The 22,041-nt window shown below is 42.5% G+C and overlaps 1 protein-coding gene across 1 annotated transcript in view; it reads right to left on the reverse strand.

Annotated features, from left to right (window-relative positions):
• The window catches only part of DNAH10 (dynein axonemal heavy chain 10), a 194,262-nt gene that overhangs the window by 165,833 nt on the left and 6,388 nt on the right, over positions 1-22,041 (reverse strand). Inside the window, exons 3-6 of the mRNA XM_053589697.1 lie at positions 21,521-21,621; positions 20,202-20,310; positions 8,899-9,014; positions 3,369-3,594 (exon numbers count right to left, since the gene is read on the reverse strand). Of these exons, the coding sequence (XP_053445672.1) occupies positions 3,369-3,594; positions 8,899-9,014; positions 20,202-20,310; positions 21,521-21,621 (552 nt within the window). The remainder of the gene's footprint in view (positions 1-3,368; positions 3,595-8,898; positions 9,015-20,201; positions 20,311-21,520; positions 21,622-22,041) is intronic.

Genomic DNA, 22,041 nt, shown 5'->3' on the forward strand with positions numbered 1-22,041 from the left:
CTCTGTTTGGGGGGGAAAAAAATAAAAGAAGAAGAAGAAGAAAGGAGGAGGAAGAGAAGGAGAAGTAGCAGTGTGAGCACGTAATTTAGATATATAGAGATATGGCTGCAACTATCATTAGAAACAGCTAAAGAGCTGGACGCAGTGATTCACACCTGTAATCCTGGCACTCTGGGAGGCCAACGCAGGTGGATTGCTTGAGCTCAGGAGTTCAAGACCAGCCTGAGCAAGAGTGAGACCCCCTATCTCTTCTAAAATAGAAAAAAAAAAAAAAAAACTAGCTGAGTGTTGTGGCGGACATCTGTAGTCCAGCTATTTGGAAGACTGAGGCAAGAGGATCTCTTGAGCCCAAAGTGAGATTCTGTGTCTCAAAAAAAAAAAAAAAAAAAAGTCACCACGAGGGAGCAGAAGTCACAGATAAGAAGAGTGAGTCAGGGCCATTTTCTTCAACTCATTAGCATCTGTTAGTATATACATTTTTTTAATTTTACGTATGTATTGCTGTGAGAAAAATGTAATACATATACATAGATATACACATTTATTAACATATTTAATATATTTGATATATTAAATATACTCATTTTAAAAGCTCACTCTGTAGCAGATTCCCTGACATTTACAAGAGGATGCATCTTAAAGAAAAAGTAAAAGAGCTTTTCAAATTAATAGCCAGTAACTTACAAAAAGCTATCAGGAAATGTCCCATAAACAAAAACAAATTTCTTCCTCATGACATTATAAAACAGGGATCAGCAAACTTTTCTCAAAAGGCTGAACAGTAAATATCTTAGGTTTTGCAAGTCAAAAGGCAAAATTGAGGATAGAATGTAGGTGTTCATATAGCCACAAAAAATGCAACCATTTAATATTAAAAATGCTATTAGCAGCCCACAGGCCATTACAAAAACAGGCAATGGGGCTGGGTTAGGCCATAATCCCACTTTTCTGATTGTTTAAATATAAACAGTATATGCTCATTGTAAAAAAATACAAAAAATGGCTCGGCGCCTGCGCTCAGTGGCTAGGGCACCAGCCACATACACTGGAGCTGACAGGTTCAAATCCAGCCCGGGCCTGCCAAACAACAATGACAACTACAACCAAAAAATAAAAATAAAAAAGAGTTGGGCGTTGTGATGGGCACCTGTAGTCCCAGCTACTTGGGAGGCTAAGGCAAGACAATTGCGTAAGCCCAAGAGTTTGAGGTTGCTGTGAGCTGTGACACCACATCACTTTACCCAGGGTGACAGCTTAAGACTCTATCTCAAAAAAGAAAGAAAAAAAAAAAGAAAATGAAAAAAATCTTTTTTTTCTTTTTTATTGAGACAGAGTCTCACTTTTTAACCCTCGGTAGAGTGCCATAGCATCACAACTCATAGCAACCTCCAAATCCTTGGGCTTAGGCAATTCTCCTGCCTCAGCCTCCCAAATAGCTGGGACTACAGGCACCCGCCACAATGCCTGACTATTTTTTTGTTGCAGTTTGGCCAGGGCTGGGTTTGAACCCACCACCCTCAGTATATGGGACTGGCGCCTTACCCACTGAGCCATAGGCACCACCCGAAAAAAACCTTCTTATTCTCACAACCTAGTCAGTGACAGTCACTGATAACATTTAAGGTATTTCCTAGCAGTATTTTATCTAAACATGGATATATTTTTTACTCATTCTACTTTTTTACACCACCAGCAAGACACACAAATCATGTTTAAGATAATAAGAAATAATTTGAGGCTCAGCGCCTGTAGCACAGTGGTTACAGCGCTAGCCACATGCACCAAGTTGGTGGGTTCAAACCCAGCCCAGGCCAGCTAAACAACTATTAAGTGCAACAAAAAAAATAAATGGGCGCTGTGGTGGGCACCTGCAGTCCCACCTACTTGGGAGGCTGAGGCAAGACAATAGCTTAAGCCCAAGAGTTTGAGGTTGCTGTGAGCTGTGACACCACAGCACTCTACTGAGGGTGACGTAGTGAGACTCTGTCTTAAAAAAAAAAAAAGGTAATAATTCTTTATTTCCCTGTTATGTTATACCTATTCAAGGAGGGTAAAAAAGGGAAAAGAAAGAAAAACATTAGGCAGAAATACAAGAAAATGGATACAAAAGACAATGAAAGAAACCCAGAGATACCAAGGGAGAAACTGTACTTCTTGGGGGCAGGGAGAAAAGAATAGTCTAAATAGAAGCCTGAAAAAACATCCCCGCAACACATTATAAAAATTTTGATCGCGGGCGGCGCCTGTGGCTCAGTCGGTAAGGCGCTGGCCCCATATACCGAGGGTGGCGGGTTCAAACCCGGCCCCTGCCAAACTGCAACCAAAAAATAGCCGGGCGTTGTGGTGGACGCCTGTAGTCCCAGCTACTCAGGAGGCTGAGGCAAGAGAATCGCTTAAGCCCAGGAGTTAGAGGTTGCTGTGAGCTGTGTGAGGCCACGGCACTCTACCGAGGGCCATAAAGTGAGACTCTGTCTCTACAAAAAAAAAAAAAAAAATTTTGATCGCTACATGTGTTTCTAGCTTTCTCATTTCCAGCAGAGAAAATTCCTACAAACTGGGGCGTGTTTAATTTTACTTTTAAAGGAAGAAAGGTTTATTTTCCTAGAATAATAATCCCAAGGCCCTAATAGCCTTGCCTCTTTTGTCTTTTCACAATGCAAGACTCTAAAAATATAGGACCAAAGGAGACTCAGCTTCCTTACTATGCCAGCCTCGCAGCCTCCCTGTTCTGTACCCACAAAACAGGTTCTCACACTGACCCAGGCTCTAGGACTCTTGCTGGGCCACCCACTCCATCAAATGAGTTGCAAACCAGCTCAATTCAATAATAGCTGCTGTGTGCAACTTTCAAATGGCTCAAACGCCACCTAATCCATAAAGCTCTGCTTGACTCCCTCAGCCTGGTCTCCCTCTCCCAAACCCTAAAGACCCCAATATCTTTCTTAAGCTTCTTATTCTGCCCTAATTCTTTTTTTTTTTTTTTTTAAAGGGATTTTCTATTTTATTAGATTTAAAAAACACAACAAAACCAGTAGGACTAGAGGAAAAAGTGAAGAAGGAAATGAAGAAAAGGCCTGGGTAAAGAACAGAGATGACAAGGTAAGAAACAGGGAGAGAAAGGGGGGAAGTCAAGAGCCCTGAGTCAGGGCTCTGCCCTAATTCTTTATGCACCGAACTTTAAGATACTGAGGACAAAGATTTCCTCATTCCCTTTTATGTCTCTTATAATAATGATCAGCTCGGTTTCTTTCATGATAGTAGTGAGGCATGTAAACAAGAATTATTATAAATTAAAACAAAAAAGCTCCTAAATTGCCTTCTTAAAGTACATTAATCATTCTTAACTAAGGAGGAGAAATAGACCTTACCTTCAAGTTGCTGCATTGTTCTTTGAATGCCATTTACGAATTTCTGAATGTTCATTAAAAATTCATCCCGTATTAGTTGAATACTGTGATATTCCACGGCTTCCCCTGGCATGCTGGGCAGGTCCACCACCATGTCATACACAGAAGAGTTAGGGATTTCTCCAGATGCAAGTCCCGTGCTCGTATCCATCTTGTGCTGATTGAAAGACAGTGCTGGCAAAAATACCTGAAATACCAAGTTTATAAAACAAATCATACAATGTCGTTTTCAATGATTCATGTACTTACGCTGCCTCTGGCTTAGAATATTCTGCTTTATTGAGGCACAAATGTGCAAAGTGAACACTGCTCAAATCCAGAGCACAGACCTACGGAAACAGAAATTATACTGGACTTAAAATGATCCTAGGGTAAGAATTTTAACCAAGCCTGCAATGACTACACAGTAAAACAATAGTGCATGTGTTCCTCTGCCTCTGATAACTGAGAACTTAGAAAATGTGGCACAGGGAAGTGAGAAACTTCCATCAGCTCAAGGCCATGCTGGTCCTTGTAAAGGAAATGATGAGACTGGGGACAGTCTTTCTGAAAGTCAGCTGAGGACAAAGCCACACATTTATGCAGTCACTCGAACACAATTACAAAACAACTTTCCACCAACTTAACCACATAAAAAGCAAGACATGGTGGGGCATGGGGGAAGGGAAGAGCAGACAGGGAAGGAGGGAGGGGGTGAGGGTAAGGAAAACAAAAAAAAAAGAAAGAAAATAGTGACTAATTCTGACATAAATTGGATTCGATTTTGACCAAAGTACATTACTTAAACATTAATTTTTACTTCAACTTGTTAACATGTTGTTTAGGATACAGGATACTGCATCCTCATCTATAACTGAATTATGTTTGTAATTTCCCCTTTATAATAATATGTTTTTTCCAATTTTAATATCAGGTGTATCTAGATGAAGTAGAATGATTTTGAAGTATTTCTTCTTTTTCTATTGTCTAAAAATTTGGCATGATCTGTTTTTTGAAATTATCTTTTATTTTTATTTATAAGTATCAGTTGTCTATTTTTTGAGACTTTTGGAAAAAAATAATAAGCAATTAACTGATGACTCCATACTGAACCTCAGAGTCAAAGCATTCTATAATAGACATACTCTTATCTGACAATGTGAATGTTACTTTCTTTGCATTACTATAATTTTTATTATTATTATTGCTTAATACTTCGTTGCAGCAATCGTCTGATTTCTTTTCTGAATGTATTTATCTTCGTTTGTTCTTTACAAGGTTTTTGTTTCTAGTCCTTATCTTAAACATTGTTATTGTTATTAAATTTTAAGCCTTTTTAATTTTGTGAAGGCAGAAAGTGGAAACCTAATAAACACATGTATATGTAAAATAAAAAATAAAAATAAATTCCAATGCCCATCATGAAAAAAAAAAAGAGAGACATAAACACCTGAGGGTTGATTTGGTTGGTTTTGTTGGTTTGTTGATTTTTGGGTTTTAGTTCCTATTTTTCTTAAATCTTGGACACATCTTTTACCATGTGAAGACACAGTTAGAAGGCTCCATCTGAGAACCAGAAAGCAGGACTACCCCAAACACAGAATCTGCTGATGCCTTGATTTGGACTTCTTGACCTCCAGAATTAGTTGGAAAAGGGCATTATAGTGGAACGGAAAAAGCCTTTAACATCATGCAGACCTGTTGGAATCCCCGCTCTATCACATAATAGCTTCTCCCCCACTCCCAGACTCTGGTTGTACAGGAAATTAAAAGAAGGGCAGAGCTGGCGAGATGGAAGTCATCATTGCCGTTGGGTTACTGAAAGCTCCCAGTTCATGGACTCTGTGACGGTAGGGCCCTGTCTGCGGAGGTGATCTGGTAGCAAGCTGCAGGTAGAATTTGGCCCAAGGGCATGAGCCAGTCTGAGGCATTGTCGAAGGGCCATATTCTTCTTCCCAGGAGTGCTGATGATGACAAGTTCAAGGAAGATGGAGAAGGAAAGCTAGAGGGACCCTGGACAGGGCTCCAAAAGCTTGGCCCACCTGGAAAATGCTTAAGAGTAAATCTTCACAGAAGATGACGTATATGAGGAAGCCTAGTAGGGCTATTGGGGTCCCATAGGGATCATCCTGAAGGAAGGAGAGGGGGTCCCCTGCCCCATGCACCTGGGACCCACAGCCTGGTGGGCCTGCGCCAGCCTGATGATCCCATCACCAGCTCTGGATTTAATGCTGTGTCTCAAGAATTAGCAAAGGGCCTGCCACTCAGTTTAATTGAGTTTCAGAACTGTGAAGAGACCAATGCTCTTTTAAATCTGTACCACATTAATGAAATGTTCCCAATTTTACCAATGTTTATTTTTTTTAAATATTATGCTCCAGGCCTCTCTAATCGAAGAGAACTGCAATGTTTCCCATTATCTCGGGACAATATAATAGCATGAAGTTAATTCACTATGGCAGATGTGCCAGGGTCCTGGTCACAAACAGCTCTTCGTTCAGTCCAGGGGCCACCTATAACTTTGGTGGGCAATTCTCACACATCCCTGAGATAGGCAGCCTCAGCAATGGTCCTGGAGTCTCCTGCTATTTATGCTGTAGTGTGATCCTCCCCTGCTTTGAGTGGGAGATGGACTTAGCAATGCATTTCTCAGCCACTCCTGAGATTGGGAAGCCCGCTCTCGCGCTGAGAGCTGTGTTGTGGAGGGCCCGTGTGGCCTGAAGGAGACCTTTGCCCAACAGCCAGCGAGGAACTGAGGTCCCTGGTCCATCAGCCTGTGAGGAACTGAATCCTGCCAATAACATCTCCACTGCCCCCTCTTCCCCATCACAGCTGCAGGGGGCCCAGAGGAAGCTGCACAGTTCTGCGACTTCAGAATAGGGAAGGCAGTGGAACTGGAGCTGTCCTGCAAGCAGGAGTTGGATAAATCAGACAGGCCCCCTTCGAGGTTGCTGATCACTATGGATGAGTCAAGAAGCTGACAACTTCCTGGGAAAGGGTTTCCCAAGCTTTGCTTCAGAAGAGTTGCAACTCCGACTAGCTCTTGGCGAAGAGATGCATAATTAACAGAAGAGGCTCCATGGGCATCAATGGACGAGGGCTTTGTTTTTCTTATTTCCAGAGGCAGAAAACCCAAGGCACGCCATACATTGTTTGTCTAATGTGCCTCTTCCATACAGAGCAGAACTGAGTGAAGGAAATGAGCAAGTAGGGATTAGAATCCAGAGTCCTTGACTCTCAGAATCCCTGGGAATTTCTCAATTTCATTAACTGGGAAGATGTCCACAGTGGATAGCAGTGACTACCCTTGGGTGTGATGATTGAGCACACAGGCTATGTTGTCCAAAGGGGTTGGAGTCCCAGCCTTTCCACAAATTGAATTTGGCCAAGTAACCACTCTGTCCCTTAGTTTCCTCATCTAAACCTCTCTGTGTTTTAAAATTAAATGAGATATCACAAAAAAAAAAAAAATGTGGACACATCTTTTAAGACTCTTAATCTACATGTACGTCCTATAGTTTATGGAAGAATGCAGAGTGTTTGACTTGCGGAGCTTCCCAGTCTGGATGCTGCCAGCTGCACACGCATGGCACAGCTGGACAAGCTCCACTGTCGTGTGGATTCCCTGCAAATTGGCAGCTACGTCCAGAGACTTGCAGAAAACTCTACCAGGACTACTAGTATTTGTTCTATCAGAGGACTTGGTCTCTTCTCTCTTTTTTTAATCCACGGATGTTCAATGCCTAGATCCATTAATCTAATGGGGGTTACAGAATTTTTGAAATATTCTCTTTCTAAAACATCTTGTTTTTAACTGGAATACTGTTTTTTTGAGAGACAGTCTCATTTTGTCACCCTTGGTAGAGTGCTGCGGTATCATAGCTTACAGCTCAAACTCTTGAGCTCAAGTGATTCTCTTGCCTCAGCCTCTCAAGTACCTGGGACTACAGGCACCTGCCACAATGCCTGGCTATTTTTAGAGATGGCGGTTTTGCTCTTGCTCAGACTGGTCTCAAACTCCCAAGCTCGGGCAATCCACCCACCTTGGCTGCCCAGAATGCAGGATTACAGGTGTGAGCCACAGTGCCCGGCTAACTGGAATACTTTTATAAAGACACACTTTCTCTCATCTGCTATTTGATGATCTTGTACATTTACTACAGGGAAGGCAGCATCTCTTTATTGGCTCAATTTTCCAAATAATAAGTTGGTTCCCTACCATCCTCCAAAAGTGATCCATTGGGGTTTTTAAAAATCATTATAAACTGGTGGATTTGAACGTATTTGAAACACTGGTTTTGATCCAGTGCAATGGTTGAACTCAAAGATCAAAATGTCCCACCTTTGGCCAATGTGAAATTCTTTGCGTTGGCCCTTACGTCCTTTAGACATGATTCTGACAGTCTAAATGGTGGACAGAGTAACAACAGTAGAGTATTAGGCAAATTATGGCATGTTCTTCCACATTACATGGGGGAATATCGACAGGACGTCAGCAGTGGTTAAACCCATCCTCCTTCCCAACTGTCCCTCGCCGCTCTCTAGACACACTGGCTACCCATTTGCCCTGGGCCAAGCTCAGTCTGCTCCTGCCTCAGAGCCTTTGTACTTGCTGTTTTCTTTGCCCCGGAATGCTCCTCCTCCAAATCCTCACATCTGATGCTTTTGCCTCATTCAGTCTCGACTTAATGCTGGCTCCAAAGGGGCCTGCCCTGGGGCCCTCCTCAGTCCTTCCTTGTTGCACTTTCCTAATACTTTATCATTACTAGAAATGGCCTGTTGATGAGCTTTTTTCATATTTTGTCTATAAAGAAAGCCAGACATCACTTCCTCAGCAAAGCCATCATCCTTTACTACCACCCCCGTGCATGCACGCACGCACACATATGCACACACACACATACATACACACATACACACCTATACACACCACACACACACACATATACACACACAAAAACAAACACACACACTCACACACGCACATACATATAGACACATACATATACGTACACAAACACACATACACATGCACACACATATCCACCTGCACACAAACACACATAAACACACATATTCACATGCACATATATACACATATCACACACATGTAAATACACATACATGGACACATCTGCACACCCACACATACACAGAAACACACATACATATATACACATGCACACATAAACATGCATACACAAGCACAACAGATACACACGCATGCATACACACACACATACAGAGTCCATCTCTGTCCCATCACCAGGATTTGTTTCTCTCCTGCCACTTGTCACTACCTGCTATTTTCTTGCTGATGTTTGTGCTGTGTCTTCCCCCACTAGAAGCCCCTGAAGAGCAGGGACATCGCGCACCCTGTTCACTGCTTTACTCTCAGGCCCAGGGCCAGCACCTGCGCCTCCAGAGCTGCCCACTACCTGTTTGGGAAATAAACAAATCAAGTGGTCTTAATCTCAGAAAGGCTGGGATTTCTTCCTTTCTCCATATTTACCTGAGCTATAATATCCTTCAGAAGATGCAGCACATTTGCATTTATAATTCCATACTCCAGCACCTCGGGCATGATTTCCATGGCTTCCTTCATGTCAACAGCTTCAGTGACTGTCTCTAAACAGGAGCAGACACAGAGACAGCCTGAGATGGGGATGGGGATGGGGATGGGGCGGCCAAGAGGCAACACTTCCTACAGCCCAGAAACCCCCTTCCTCTCCCTCTCAAGTCACTAAAGCAAAGTGTTGCTCACAGACTCCGAATATACACTCCTTTTGTATTTAAATGAATCCTGGGACTATGAGAAGCTGAAATAAACACTGACACACTGTGGTTCTGGTTTCTGGTTTTGTTTCAGACAGGGTCTCTCTCAGTTGCCTTGGCTGGAGTGCAGTGGCATCATAGCTCACAGCAACCTCAACTCCTGGGCTCAAGCAACCCTCCTGCTCCGGCCTCCCAAGTAGCCAGGATTACAGGTGTCCATCACAACTTTTCTATTTTTTTTAGTAGAGCTGGGGTCACATTCTTGTTTATGTTCGTCACGAACTCCTAGGCTTCAGTGATCCTTCTGCCTCAGCCTCCCAAAGTGTAGCAGGCATGAGCCATTGCACCCGGCCAACCCTGTGACTCATGGATCAGTATAAGCAATACACAGTAACTAATCTGCTTGGAGCATCTAAAGCTGGACAAAAACAAATAATGGGGGTTGTCTAGAAATGATTGCTGGATTCCTTGCTAAGGACTAAATGGCCCCAAATTCATATATTGACATTTCAATCCCAATGTGACGGTATTAGGAGGTGGGGCTTAGGGAGGTTATTAAGTCACGAAGGCACCTTGGGGTGATCAGTGCCCTGTAAGAGAGACGCAGAGCTCGCTGCTTCTCCATCACGTGAGGTTAGGAGGAGCCATCTGTGAACCAGGAAGTAGGCTCCCTCTAGATGCCATATCTACCAGCACCTTGATCTTGGACTTCCCAGCCACCAGAACTGTGAGGAGTAAATGTTTGTTGTTTAAGCTGCCCTGTCTGTGGGTATCTCTTACACCTGCTCCAGCCCCAATTTAGACACTGGCTTTGCCTGTCTCCACTCCCAGATAATTATTCCCTAACTCATCACTAAAGCATCTTTTGTTTCATTCCTGGCAACAGCCTACCCTTCCAACACACAGATTTGGGGATTTTTGTGTGTGTTTTTGCTTTTTTGTTGTTGAGAAAGAGTTTCACCCTATGCCCTTAGCAGAGTTGCAGTGACGTCATAGCTCACTGCAACCTCAGACTTGGGCTGAGGGCATTCTGCTGCCTTGGCCTCCGGAAGCCTCTGGGATTACAGGTGCTTGCTGCAGCGCCTAGCTGGGCTTTTCATTATTTTTTTTTATTATTAAATCATAGCTGTGTACATTAATGCAATCATGGGACACCATACACTGGTTTAATAGACCGTTTGACACATTTTCATCACACTGGTTAAAATAGCCTTCCTGACATTTTCTTAGTTATTGTGTTAAGATATTTATATTCTACATTTACTAAGTTTCCCTTGTAAGATGCATCGCATGTATAATCCCACCAATCGCCCTCCCTCCATCCATCTTGCTCCCTTCCCTCCCTCTCCCCCTTCCCCATATTCTTAGGTTATAACTGCATTATAGCTTTCATATGAAAGCCATACATTAGTTTCATAGTAGGGCTGTGTACATTGGATACATTTTCTTCCATTCTTGAGATACTTTACTAAGAAGAATATGTTCCAGCTCCATCCATGTAAACATGAAAGAGGTAAAGTCTCCATCTTTCTTTAAGGCTGCATAATATTCCATGGTGTACATATACCACAATTTATTAATCCATTCATGGATCAATGGGCACTTGGGCCTTTTCCATGACTTAGCAATTATGAATTGGGCTGCAATAAACATTCTGGTACAAATATCTTTTTGTTATAATGTGACTTTTGGTCTTCTGGGTATATATCTAGTAGAGGAATTATAGGATTGAATGGCAGGTCTATTTTTAGATCTCTAAGTGGTCTCCAAACATCTTTCCAAAAGGAATATATTAATTTGCATTCCCACCATCAGTGGAGAAGTGTTCCCTTTTCTCCACATCCACGCCAACATCTCTGGTCTTGGGATTTTGTGATATGGGCTAATCTTACTGGAGTTAGATGATATCTCAAAGTAGTTTTGCTTTGCATTTCTCTGATGATTAAAGATGATGAGCATTTTTTCATTTGTCTGTAGGCCGTGCGCCTGTCTTCTTCAGAGAAGTTTCTCTTCAAGTCCCTTGCCCAGCCTGCGATGGGATCCCTTGTTCTTTTCTTGCTTATACATTTGAGTTCTCTGTGGATTCTGGTTATTAAACCTTTGTCAGAAACATAACCTACAAATATCTTCTCCCATTCTGAAGGCTGTTTGCTTATTTTACTTACTGTGTTCTTGGCTGTGCAGAAGCTTTTTAGTTTGATCAGGTTCCAGTAGTGTATTTTTGAAGCTGCTTCAATTGCCCGGGGGATCCTCCTCATAAGATACTTGCCCAGACCGATTTCTTCAAGGGTTTTCCTTGCACTCTCTTCTAGTATTTTTATAGTTTCATGTCTTAAGTTTAAATCTTTAATCCAGTGAGAGTCTATCTTAATTAATGGTGAAAGGTGTGGGTCCAATTTCAGTCTTCTGCAGGTTGCCAGCCAGTTCACCCAGCACCATTTGTTAAATAGGGAATCTTTTCCCCACTGAATGTTTTTAATTGGCTTATCAAATATCAAATAACGGTAAGTAGCTGGGTTAATCTCTTGGTTCTCTATTTTGTTCCATACATCTACCTCTCTGTTTTTGTGCCAGTGCCATGCTGTTTTGATCACTATCGGTTTATAGTATTGTCTGAGGTCCGGTAGCATGATTCCTCCTGCTCTGTTTTTATTTCTGAGTAATGTCTTGGCTATTCGAGGTTTTTTTCTGATTCCATATAAAATGAAGTATTATTTTTTCAAGATCTTTAAAGTATGACAGTGGAGCTTTAATAGAGATTGCATTAAAATTGTATATTGCTTTGCTTTGGGTAGTATGGACATTTTAACAATGTTGATTCTTCCCAACCATGAGCATGGTATGTTTATCCATTTGTTAACATTTTCAGCTATTTCTTTTCTTACAGTTTCATAGTTCTCTTTATAGAGATTTTTCACGTCCTTTGTTAGATAAACTCCCAAATATTTCATCTTCTTTGGCACTACTGTGAATGGAATAGAGTCCTTAATTGTTTTTTCAGCTTGACTATTGTTGGTATATATAAAGGCTACGGATTTATGAATGTTAATTTTGTAACCTGAGATGCTGCTGTATTCCTTGATCACTTCTAAGAGTTTTGTAGTAGAATCCCTGGGTGTTTTCCAGATATACAATCATATCATCTGCGAAGAGCAAAAATTTGATCTCTTCTGACCCTATATACCCTGTTTCCCTGAAAATAAGACATCCTCCGAAAATAAGACCTACTTACAGGAAATAAGACATCCCCTGAAAATAAGACCTAGCGCATCTTTGGGAGCACACCTTAAAATAAGACACTGTTATTTTCGGGGAAACAGGGTAGATACCCTTGATCGCCTTTTCTTCCCTAATTGCAATGGCTAAAACTTCCATTACAATATTAAAGAGCAGTGGAGACAATGGGCAGCCTTATCTGGTTCCTGATCTGAATGGAAATGATTTCAATTTAACTCCATTCAATGTGATATTGGCTGTGGGTTTGCTGTAGATGGCCTCTATCAGTTTAAGAAATGTCCCTTCTATACCAATTTTCTTAAGTGTTCTGATCATGAAGGGATGCTGGATATTATCAAAAGCTTTTTCTGCATCAATTGAGAGAATCATATGGTCTTTGTTTTTTTTTTTTTTTTTTGTAGAGACAGAGTCTTACTTTATGGTCCTCAGTAGAGTGCCGTGGCCTCACACAGCTCACAGCAACCTCCAACTCCTGGGCTTAAGCGATTCGCTTGCCTCAGCCTCCCGAGTAGCTGGGACTACAGGCGCCTGCCACAACGCCCGGCTATTTTTTGGTTGCAGTTTGGCCGGGGCTGGGTTTGAACCCGCCACCCTCGGCATATGGGGCCGGCGCCTTACTGACTGAGCCACAGGCGCCGCCCAGTCTTTGTTTTTTAATTTGTTTATGTGCTGAATTATACTTATAGATTTACATATATTGAACCAGCCTTGAGACCCTGGGATAAAACTGACTTGGTCATGATGTATAATTTGCTTGATGTGTTGCTGGATTCTGTTTGTTAGGATCTTGTTGAATATTTTTACATCTATATTCATTAGTGATATTGGTCTATAATTTTCTTTTCTTGTTGGGTCTTTTCCTGGTTTGGGGATCAGGGTGATGTTTGCTTCATAGAACATGTTGGGTAGTCTTCCTTCTTTTTCTATATTTTGGAACAGGTTGAGTAATATAGGTACTAGTTCCTCTTTCTTTAAAGGTTTGGTAGAATTCTGACATGAAGCCATCTGGTCCCGGGCTTTTCAATTTAGGGAGATTTTTGTATGGTTGATGCTATTTCAGAACTTGATATTGGCCTGTTCAACATTTCCACTTGATTCTGGCTAAGTCTTGGAAGGTGACGTGCTTCCAAGTATTGGTCAATTTCCTTCAGATTTTCAAATTTCTGAGAATAAAGTTTCTTGTAATATTCATTAGGGATTTTTTGAATTTCTGAGGAGTCTGTTGTTATTTTGTCTTTGCTGTTTCTGATTGATGTAATTATAGATTTTACTCTTTTTTTCCTGGTTAGGTTAGCCAAAGGTTTATCCATTTTATTGACCTTTTCAAAAAACCAACTTTTTGATTTATTGACCTGTTGTATAATTCTTTTGTTTTCAACTTCATTTAATTCTGCTCTAATTTTGGTTATTTCTTTTCTTCTACTGGGTTCGAGGTTGGAATGTTCTTCCTTTTCCAGTTGCTCGAGATGTCCCATTAAGTTTTTAACTTCCTCTCTTTCCATTCTCTTGAGGAAGGCTTGCAGTGCTATAAATTTATCTCTTAGGACTGCCTTTGCGGTATCCCAGAGGTTCTGATAATTCATGTCTTCATTGTCGTTTTGTTCCAAAAATTTGGCAATTTCCTTCTTAATCTCATGGAAGTTATTTAACTTCCATGTTTTTGTATGAGTATGCAGATTCCTGTTGTTACTGAGTTCAACTTTTATTCCATGGTGGTCCGAGAAGATGCAAGGAATAATTTCTATTCCTTTAAATTTACTGAGGTTAGACTTGTGACCTAAGATGTGATCGATTTTGGAGTATGTTCCCTGGGCTGATGAGAAGTATGTGTATTCAGTTTTGTTGGGATGAAATGTTCTGTAGATGTCTGCTAAATCCAAATGTTGGATGGTTAGGTTTAAATCTAAAATTTCTTTGCTCAGCTTTTTATTGGAGGATCTATCCAACACTGCCAAAGGAGTGTTGAAATCTCTCACTATTATGGAGCTGGAGGAAATCAAGTTGCTCGTGTCTGTTAGAGTTTCTCTTATAAACTGAAGCACATTCTGGTTGGATGCATAAATATTAATGATTGAAATCTCATCATATTGAGTATTATCCTTAACATATATAAAGTGACCATTCTTATCCTTCCTTACTTTTGTTGTTGTAAAGCCTATGGTTTAAAGTCTGCAAATAGAATTGCAACACCTGCTTTTTTCTGATTACCATTTGCCTGAAATATGGACGACCATCCTTTCACCCTGAGTCTATTTTTATCTTTTAAGGTAAGATGTGATTCTAGTATGCAGCAAATATCTGGCCTGAGTTTTTGTATCCAGTCAGCCAACCTATGCCTCTTTAGAGGACAGTTTAAGCTATTCACATTAATGGAGAATATTGATAAGTCTGGTAAAATTTTGGGTATCGAGTTTTTTGCAAGTCCACTGGACCTTTTTAATCCTTTTGCCACTGTGGAAGTTGGAGTTTGATCAAAAGTTTCTGAGTGAGTTTACTTTTGTAGTAGAGGATTGGGCTGGTCATTATGGAGGATAGGTCTGAGAATATCCTGAAGAGCTGGTTTGGATATGGCAAATTTCTTCAACATATGAATGTCATTAAAGTATTTAATTTCTCCATCATAAATGAAACTCAGGTTAGCTGGATACAGGATTCGGGGTTGAAAGTTATTTTGTTTTAGGAGATTAAAAGTCAATGACCACCCTCTTCTGGCTTGAAAAGTTTCAGCAGAGAGATCTGCAGTCATTCTAATATTTTTCCCTTCGTAGGTAATGGATTTCTTACGTCTGGCTGCTTTCAGAATTTTCTCCTTCATATTAACTTTAGTGAAGTTAATTATGATGTGCCTGGGGATGTCTTATTTGGGTTGAGTTGGGCTGGGGTTCTGAAATTGTCTGCTATCTGAATTTCAGAATCTCTTGGCATGTCTGGAAAATTCTCTTTCATAATTTCATGGAGAAGGGCCTCTGTGCCTTGCGAAGCCACTTCATCACTTTCAGGGATTCCAATGAGTTGGGTATTAGCCTTCTTCGAATCATCCCAGAGCTCTCTAAGAGAATGATCCATTTTTGCTCTCCATTTTTCTTCCTCTTTGAGAGTTTGGGAGTGTTCAAAAGCTTTGTCTTCAATGTCAGAAATCCTTTCTTCTGCTTGCTCCACTCTGTTACTGAGGGATTCTACTGTATTTTTCAGATCTTTGAGGGCTGCAAATTCTTGCTTCAGTGCATCAAAATCGGTGGTTTTGTCTTTAAATTTGTTAAATTCTTGAGACAACTTTTGAATTTCTCCTCGAATTTCTAATTCCGACTTTTGAACTGCTCCTTGAATTTCTAATTCCAAATTTTCCTCCATTCTATTAATCTTGTTTGCAATCCAAATTCTGAATTCGATTTCTGACATTTGGCCAGCTGTTTATGAATGGAATCTTCAGTTACATCTGCCATATCTTTCCTTGGGGGGGTTAATCTATTCTGGTTATTCATGTTACCAGAGTTTTTCCGCTGATCTGCCCCATGATTATTTTACACCGTTTGACTTTTCCCCTGGAGCTTTGTCGAGGACCATACAGTGCTATGGCCTGAGAAACTGGGGACCTGTTTAGTGTGGTGGGGCTAAGTGGCTCTGTCTTGTTTTCAGCTGGTCTCTGTCTGACCCTAGTGAAACAGTTACTCTGGGTTGAAGTCTCAGCTGTGGAGAAATACCAGAAATTAAGTCATCCCATACCCCACAGGTAACAATTGGAAAAGGAAAATCAAACCCTCCTACAACCACACACCCAGGGCACCACTTGGATAGTCCTCGGGTGATTGGCTCAGTTCAAAAGGTCCAGATCAATTGTTTCAGTCAGCACCTGTCTCAGGTGGGAGAGTTTAAAAGGTCTCTGGCAACTAGATCGCAGGGGTCTGCTGACAACTCAAATATGACTTGCTCCGGTGCTCCGTAAAGTCAGGAGGACCCACCCAGCAAATAGATTAGTCTGGGAAGCTTGATGCCTCCTTCCCCACCTTGCACCTCTGTCACACCCAGTCACTGATAACCCCGCAGGGCTGTGACCCAGTAGCCTCCAATGAGCAGATACTCCAGGGGTTTGTACCTGCCTGAATCACAAGGAAATCTATGTCTGCTCAGCCAGGCCGCTGCTCTCTGCCTCTATCCAGCAGGGGGAGGTGAGGCCTGACAACCTTGGGAGCTTGATGGAGGCTGGGGGTGTTCACTCAGTTCCAGCCCCACCCCGATTGATGTTACTGACAGAACAGAACAACTTTGCGGGAATTTGTTTCTGTCCCTGCTAAATTCCCCTGCAGAAGAGAAGCTGCTTTGAGTTCTCAGAACCTGCGCCTCAGGCCCTGTCTTTGCTCCTGCAGGTTTGTATTTGCAGCACGGTTAGCTGTCAGTTCTAGCTTCCTGCCTTCCTTTGTCTATAGGCTGACAATCGCCTGAGGGCCAGGTGCGTCTTAGGCTCAGTAAAGCGGTCCTCTGGGTCAGCCTTGCCCTGGGAATCTCCCAGCACTATGAGTGCGTTTTCTAGTCCCTGCACTCCACCCAGGCAGGTACCACCTCAGGCAAACCCTTTACTCATGGGGCCTGCGTTTCTGTCCCAGATCTGCGGTGGTTGCCACCTGAGAAGATGCCCGGCCTCCTCTGGTTGCCCAGAGAGACAGGGGATGTGACTTCAGAATATCCGGGAGTGAGCACATTGTTGCCAAAAACGGCTGCTGCTCTGTGCCTCGGGGCACCACCACTCCGGCGTGGTTCCCTCTCAGCCAACCGTCCTCTCCTCACTCCCGTGCCGCAGAATCAGCACTGAACAGCTGCAGTCCAGGCCCTATCCACACCCCTTGAGAAATCACCCAAGAATCTGGACTCCTGGGGGACAGGTCTGCAGACCTCAGAGTGAGAGTAAAGCTCTCAGTAAAGCTCTGTGCTGGGAGCTCAGAATTGCAGGTAGAGAATATATACAGTTTTATGCCCGACAGGAGAACACCATGGCACCCTAGTAGGGGAGGTAGGTCCAGTTTTTAGAGGGTCTGTACCATGGAGTGAATGGGAGGACCTTTGAACTCTGTTCATTTGTTTGTGGAGCACTCCGAACCATTCTCATGGAGGAGGGGATTCCCGTCCGCTTGGTGATGGATTTTGTACCTTTTATTTGTATCCTTGGGGTCACAGCTCGCCTCAGCGGGGTTGATGTGCGTTTTTCTTTCTTTTTTTTTTTTTTTTTTAATTTTGGTGATTTTCTTCTTTTTATTTATTTATATTTTTTTAGATTTTTATTTTATTTATTTATTTTTGTGTGTGTGTGTGGTTTTCGGCCAGGGCTGGGTTTGAACCCGCCACCTCCGGCATATGGGACCGGTACCCTTCCCCTTTGAGCCACAGGCACCGCCCTTGATGTACGTTTTTCAACCTTCTCTCTTGGTGAAGCTCTAATCCACCAGGTTACTTGCTAACTTTCTGTCCTTTAACTCTCCGTCTGGATGGGAGCCTCTGCGGAAAGCTGGCTTCAGTCAGCCATCTTGTCTCTCAACTTAGGTTATCTTTATGTGAAATTATTTTCTTTCCTAAATCATAGTATTTGTGCAAGGAGTTGCTATTTGGATAACTTGGAATTATTACAGAGTGACCACTGTCCTGTGTGTACAGACCAGAGGAAATAGGGATAAGGGTTTTCGTTCTCAGCAAGGAGAGCTCTCATATGGGTCCATAACCCCACAAGCAATGGCCAGCTTTATTCCTGGCATTTGAGAAAGTTTAAACAACAGAAGAACCAAGGACTAAGCAACCTTTGCAGCTGCACAGTGGAATTCCTGGCACAAAGGGGAACCGTTCTTGAATAAATTCTCTAATGTCACAGGCAAAAATAGCCTTTGTCATGGTTTGGCCTCAGCAACTGTTTGCTCTGCCTGGATCAAAGCATAGCAGAATTGTGTTCTCGGCTTTTCATTTTTTTAATGAGTCTGGGTCTCATTCTTGCTCAGACAAGTCTCGAACTCCTCAGCTCAAGCAATTCTCCCGCCTCAGCTTCCCATAGTGCTGGGATTACAGGCATGAGGCACCACGCCTGGCCAACACACAGGTTTAATTTCATACATATTTACTTCACCCAACCAAACAGTGATCACCACAGTAGATAGATTAAAGGTTACCCGAACTCATTCCTTCATCTATTTGGAAACAAAACAGAAACACCACAAATCTATTCACTGGAGCAGTTTCCGTCATCACGCCTTTTCCCAAATCTGTGGAGACATATACTGTCATTTGTCTAACACATTTCTTTATAGCAAACATGTCTTTACTTGAATTTATTTTAAAGGACTACAAAAAGAAGGTGAGCTTGACATAAACAAAAGATAACTGCAAAATGACAAATAGAATGAACGCATGGCATTCAGGCCAGAGACTGATGCTGCCTAGTCCCAGGCCCCTGTTTTGCTATTACTAATTAGCAAGTGTTGGTGGGGAAGGTGTTCTGGACAGGAAAGCTGAGACTCCTCGGAAAGAGCCTGCACGGGAGGGAGCAGAGACTATATAACACTTGTCTGCGCGTCATGCTTCTACTGATGGTTCCCAACCACTTGAAAAGAATGAGTTACAGGACATCTCGCTGTCTAACAGGCAGCTGCTGGCCCAAAGTGCCATTAAAATTTTTAAAAAGGGGGGAAAATACACAATGTTTGTCCTAGAATTCAAGGTGAGTCCCAAAATGTAAAAATGCACCACCTCTACAGGCAGGGCAGTCGGGCAATGGCAGAAATAACAGACAGTGGAGAATCAGTCAGAGTCAAAGACAGCAAGAGGAATGGCTACGGCCAAAAGAGACCCAGAGCAAACATCCCTGGGGGGTCACTCAGGAAGGCCCAGTGGGCTCAGGATGGGGCACAGTGCGGATGCCCAAAAGTTACTCTGCAGGTTGGCTTGGCCTCTGAGCGGCACCTGCATTTTTACTGCACAGCCTTGCAGAGGATGCCCACCAAAGCTCATCTTAGAACTGGCATAACATCATTTAGAATCTTCCTCTAGTTGTTATAAATAGAGCTGAGAATATATAAACACCGTCAATTCTCTTTACTCTTGGTGGTTATGTTCTATAAAATCACTGTGCCTGACCACAGAATCAGAATGCCGAGCCCTTGCTCCTAGAGGAAATGCAAGGTTAGGTTCCTGTGAGTCACCAACCAAGCAATACATAGCTTTGTTTTATGTGTGTTTCTGTTCATTGTTGACCTGCTAATGATGAACTCACAGACAACAGTTCAGTCACTTGCGCCTAAAGGAAGTTTCCCTAACATACTACTTTCTCTGTAAGGCATCCCACAGCCTCCTCTGCCTAGAAACATCAGACAGCACCTCCATGCTACACTTGGGGGTCATTTAAAATAGCAAAATCACCAAGAAAAAGCACAAAAATGCAAAACGCATGGCATTAAACAGATCATGGAAAGGACATCTGCTTACAATACGAGAACTGAAACAAGAAGGCTGAGAATGTAGACTTATTCAAACACATCTTGGAACTCGCACATCGAGGACTCACATTTCTCCTCACTCTGCCCACATCCGTAAATGACATTGAAAGTGCTGTGAGTATTGCTTGTGGGGTTATGAGTAAATCTCAGTGAGTGGGCGAACTTGCAAGTAAGGAATCCACGAAAAATGAGACTCAACTGTACAAATTAAGTTAAGCTCTCTTGATTCCCAAAGGAGGAATAACAAAAAAAAAAAAAAAGTTATGCTCTTAAGAAAATATAAAAAGAGGGGGAAAAAAAGAATCAACACACACACATACAACCAGAAATATACCTTTGGCATTTCTGAGAAAAAATACCACATTCTGGTCCAGAAACAACTCAGGGACAGGAGTACACAGCACATGGAGATAGGTCCTTTCCACGATGTGCTTCACAAGTCTCTGAAACACGGGAAACAAAAATCTGTCATTCTGGAGATACATTTGTTCATCCAAAGAACCTAATATTCAAGTCCACCCAAGCAGCCCCAGCCACACAGTGGGTGCTAGGGGATCACAACACAGGCCTGAAATGCACACAGACTCTGCCCTCCTAGCTTGACTCCCCTGAGGACTGGCCAGCACAGCCACCTCTGAATAAACTGACTAGAAAAAGTCCAGATGGACCTTCACTAGGCCAGACCCTGCAACAAACCAGGTGTGAACTTTGTTTTGGGTGGAGGGAACATACTGATGAAGCAATTAGGTGCAATCTCATCAGGTACAAGCCTGACTGAATGCTTACATCCTAGCCTTAAACTCCACCCTTGGGATTTTTGCAATAAAGCATTCACTCAGCAAGCCTGGGTTGCACATCCTCTAAGACAGTGGTTCTCAACCTTCCTAAGGCTGCAGCTCTTCAATACAGTTCCTGTGGGTCGCACCCACAGATTGAGAACCGCTGCTCTAAGGTCTCCAGACCTGGTCTTTGACTGATTCCTGGGTGACAGCATCTAAGTTTCTGGAATGTCCTGCCTGATGTGAGTGTCTTCATATACCTGCAATCTCGGGCTAAGTCAAACGGTTCGTGCTAACCATTAGATTTGTGGCGCATGCTTGTTTTTGTTGCGGGAGGCCTGGTCAGGCTATTTCAGTTTGACCTCCCAGGTGCTGGTGGGGCTGGATCCTGGGGGTAGCTGAGTAACAGAAGTCAGTCATGTGGACCTGCATGACTACACATCTGTCCTTCAATAAAAATCCTGGACACTGAGGCTTGAGGGAGCTTCTCTGGTTGGCAGCACTCCATGCACGTTGTCACACATTAGTTACTGGGAGAACCGAGCGCTATGCGTGAAGCTTCACTGGGAGAGGACAACTGGAAGCTCGCACCTGCTTCTTCCTGGATTCTGCCCTGTGCACCTTTTCCTTTGCTGATCTTAACTTGTATTCTTTCACTGGAATAGACTGGAACAGGGAGTATTACAGCTTTCCTGGGTCCTGTAAGTCCTTCTGGCCAATCACTGAATCTGAGGGGTGGTCAGGAGGACCCTTAGCATAAGATTCCACAATCTCCATTCCAATATGAGGAATACCCTGGATGGACTGTGTCCATTATCCAGACTCCCCAGCAGGCAGCACCACCCCCAAAGCGAGGACCAAGAGCCATGCGTACTTTGGTGTAGAGTTTCTCTGAAATGTCTCTGTCTATTTCCTCATTCTCTATGCCAACTGAAGATTGACGGACGGAACCACTTTTCCGCTGGAAAATCTTAGCTGTAAAACATTATTCAAAGTGTAAGATGAAATCATCAGAAAATTAGGTTTCCTGTCAAGACCAGGCCTACATTTTATGTAACAGTATACGTGATTCAAAAGGCATGTTATCACATAGCCATACAGACGTTTTTAACAAATGAATCCTCTCATAGCCTTGACTTCCATTATAATTGAAGAAAGGCAGGCTGCATTTTTCACAGGTCGTCCACCAGAAATTGTGTGAGTGTGTGGTTTTCCAGCTACAGTGTGCAATCCATGACTTTTCTGAGATGTTTAATTAAAAATGAATTTATCATTAAGATGAGAATTATAGCTAACGTGTACACATTTATGCCTTTTTCACCATGAGATTCAAAAACTCCTGAGGGACAAAAAGAAAAGAAGTCTAAATTCAATAAAATGATTGCATCTCTCTTA

This window comes from Nycticebus coucang, chromosome 4 (assembly GCF_027406575.1).
Source record: "Nycticebus coucang isolate mNycCou1 chromosome 4, mNycCou1.pri, whole genome shotgun sequence".
NCBI classification, from domain to species: Eukaryota; Metazoa; Chordata; class Mammalia; order Primates; family Lorisidae; genus Nycticebus; species Nycticebus coucang.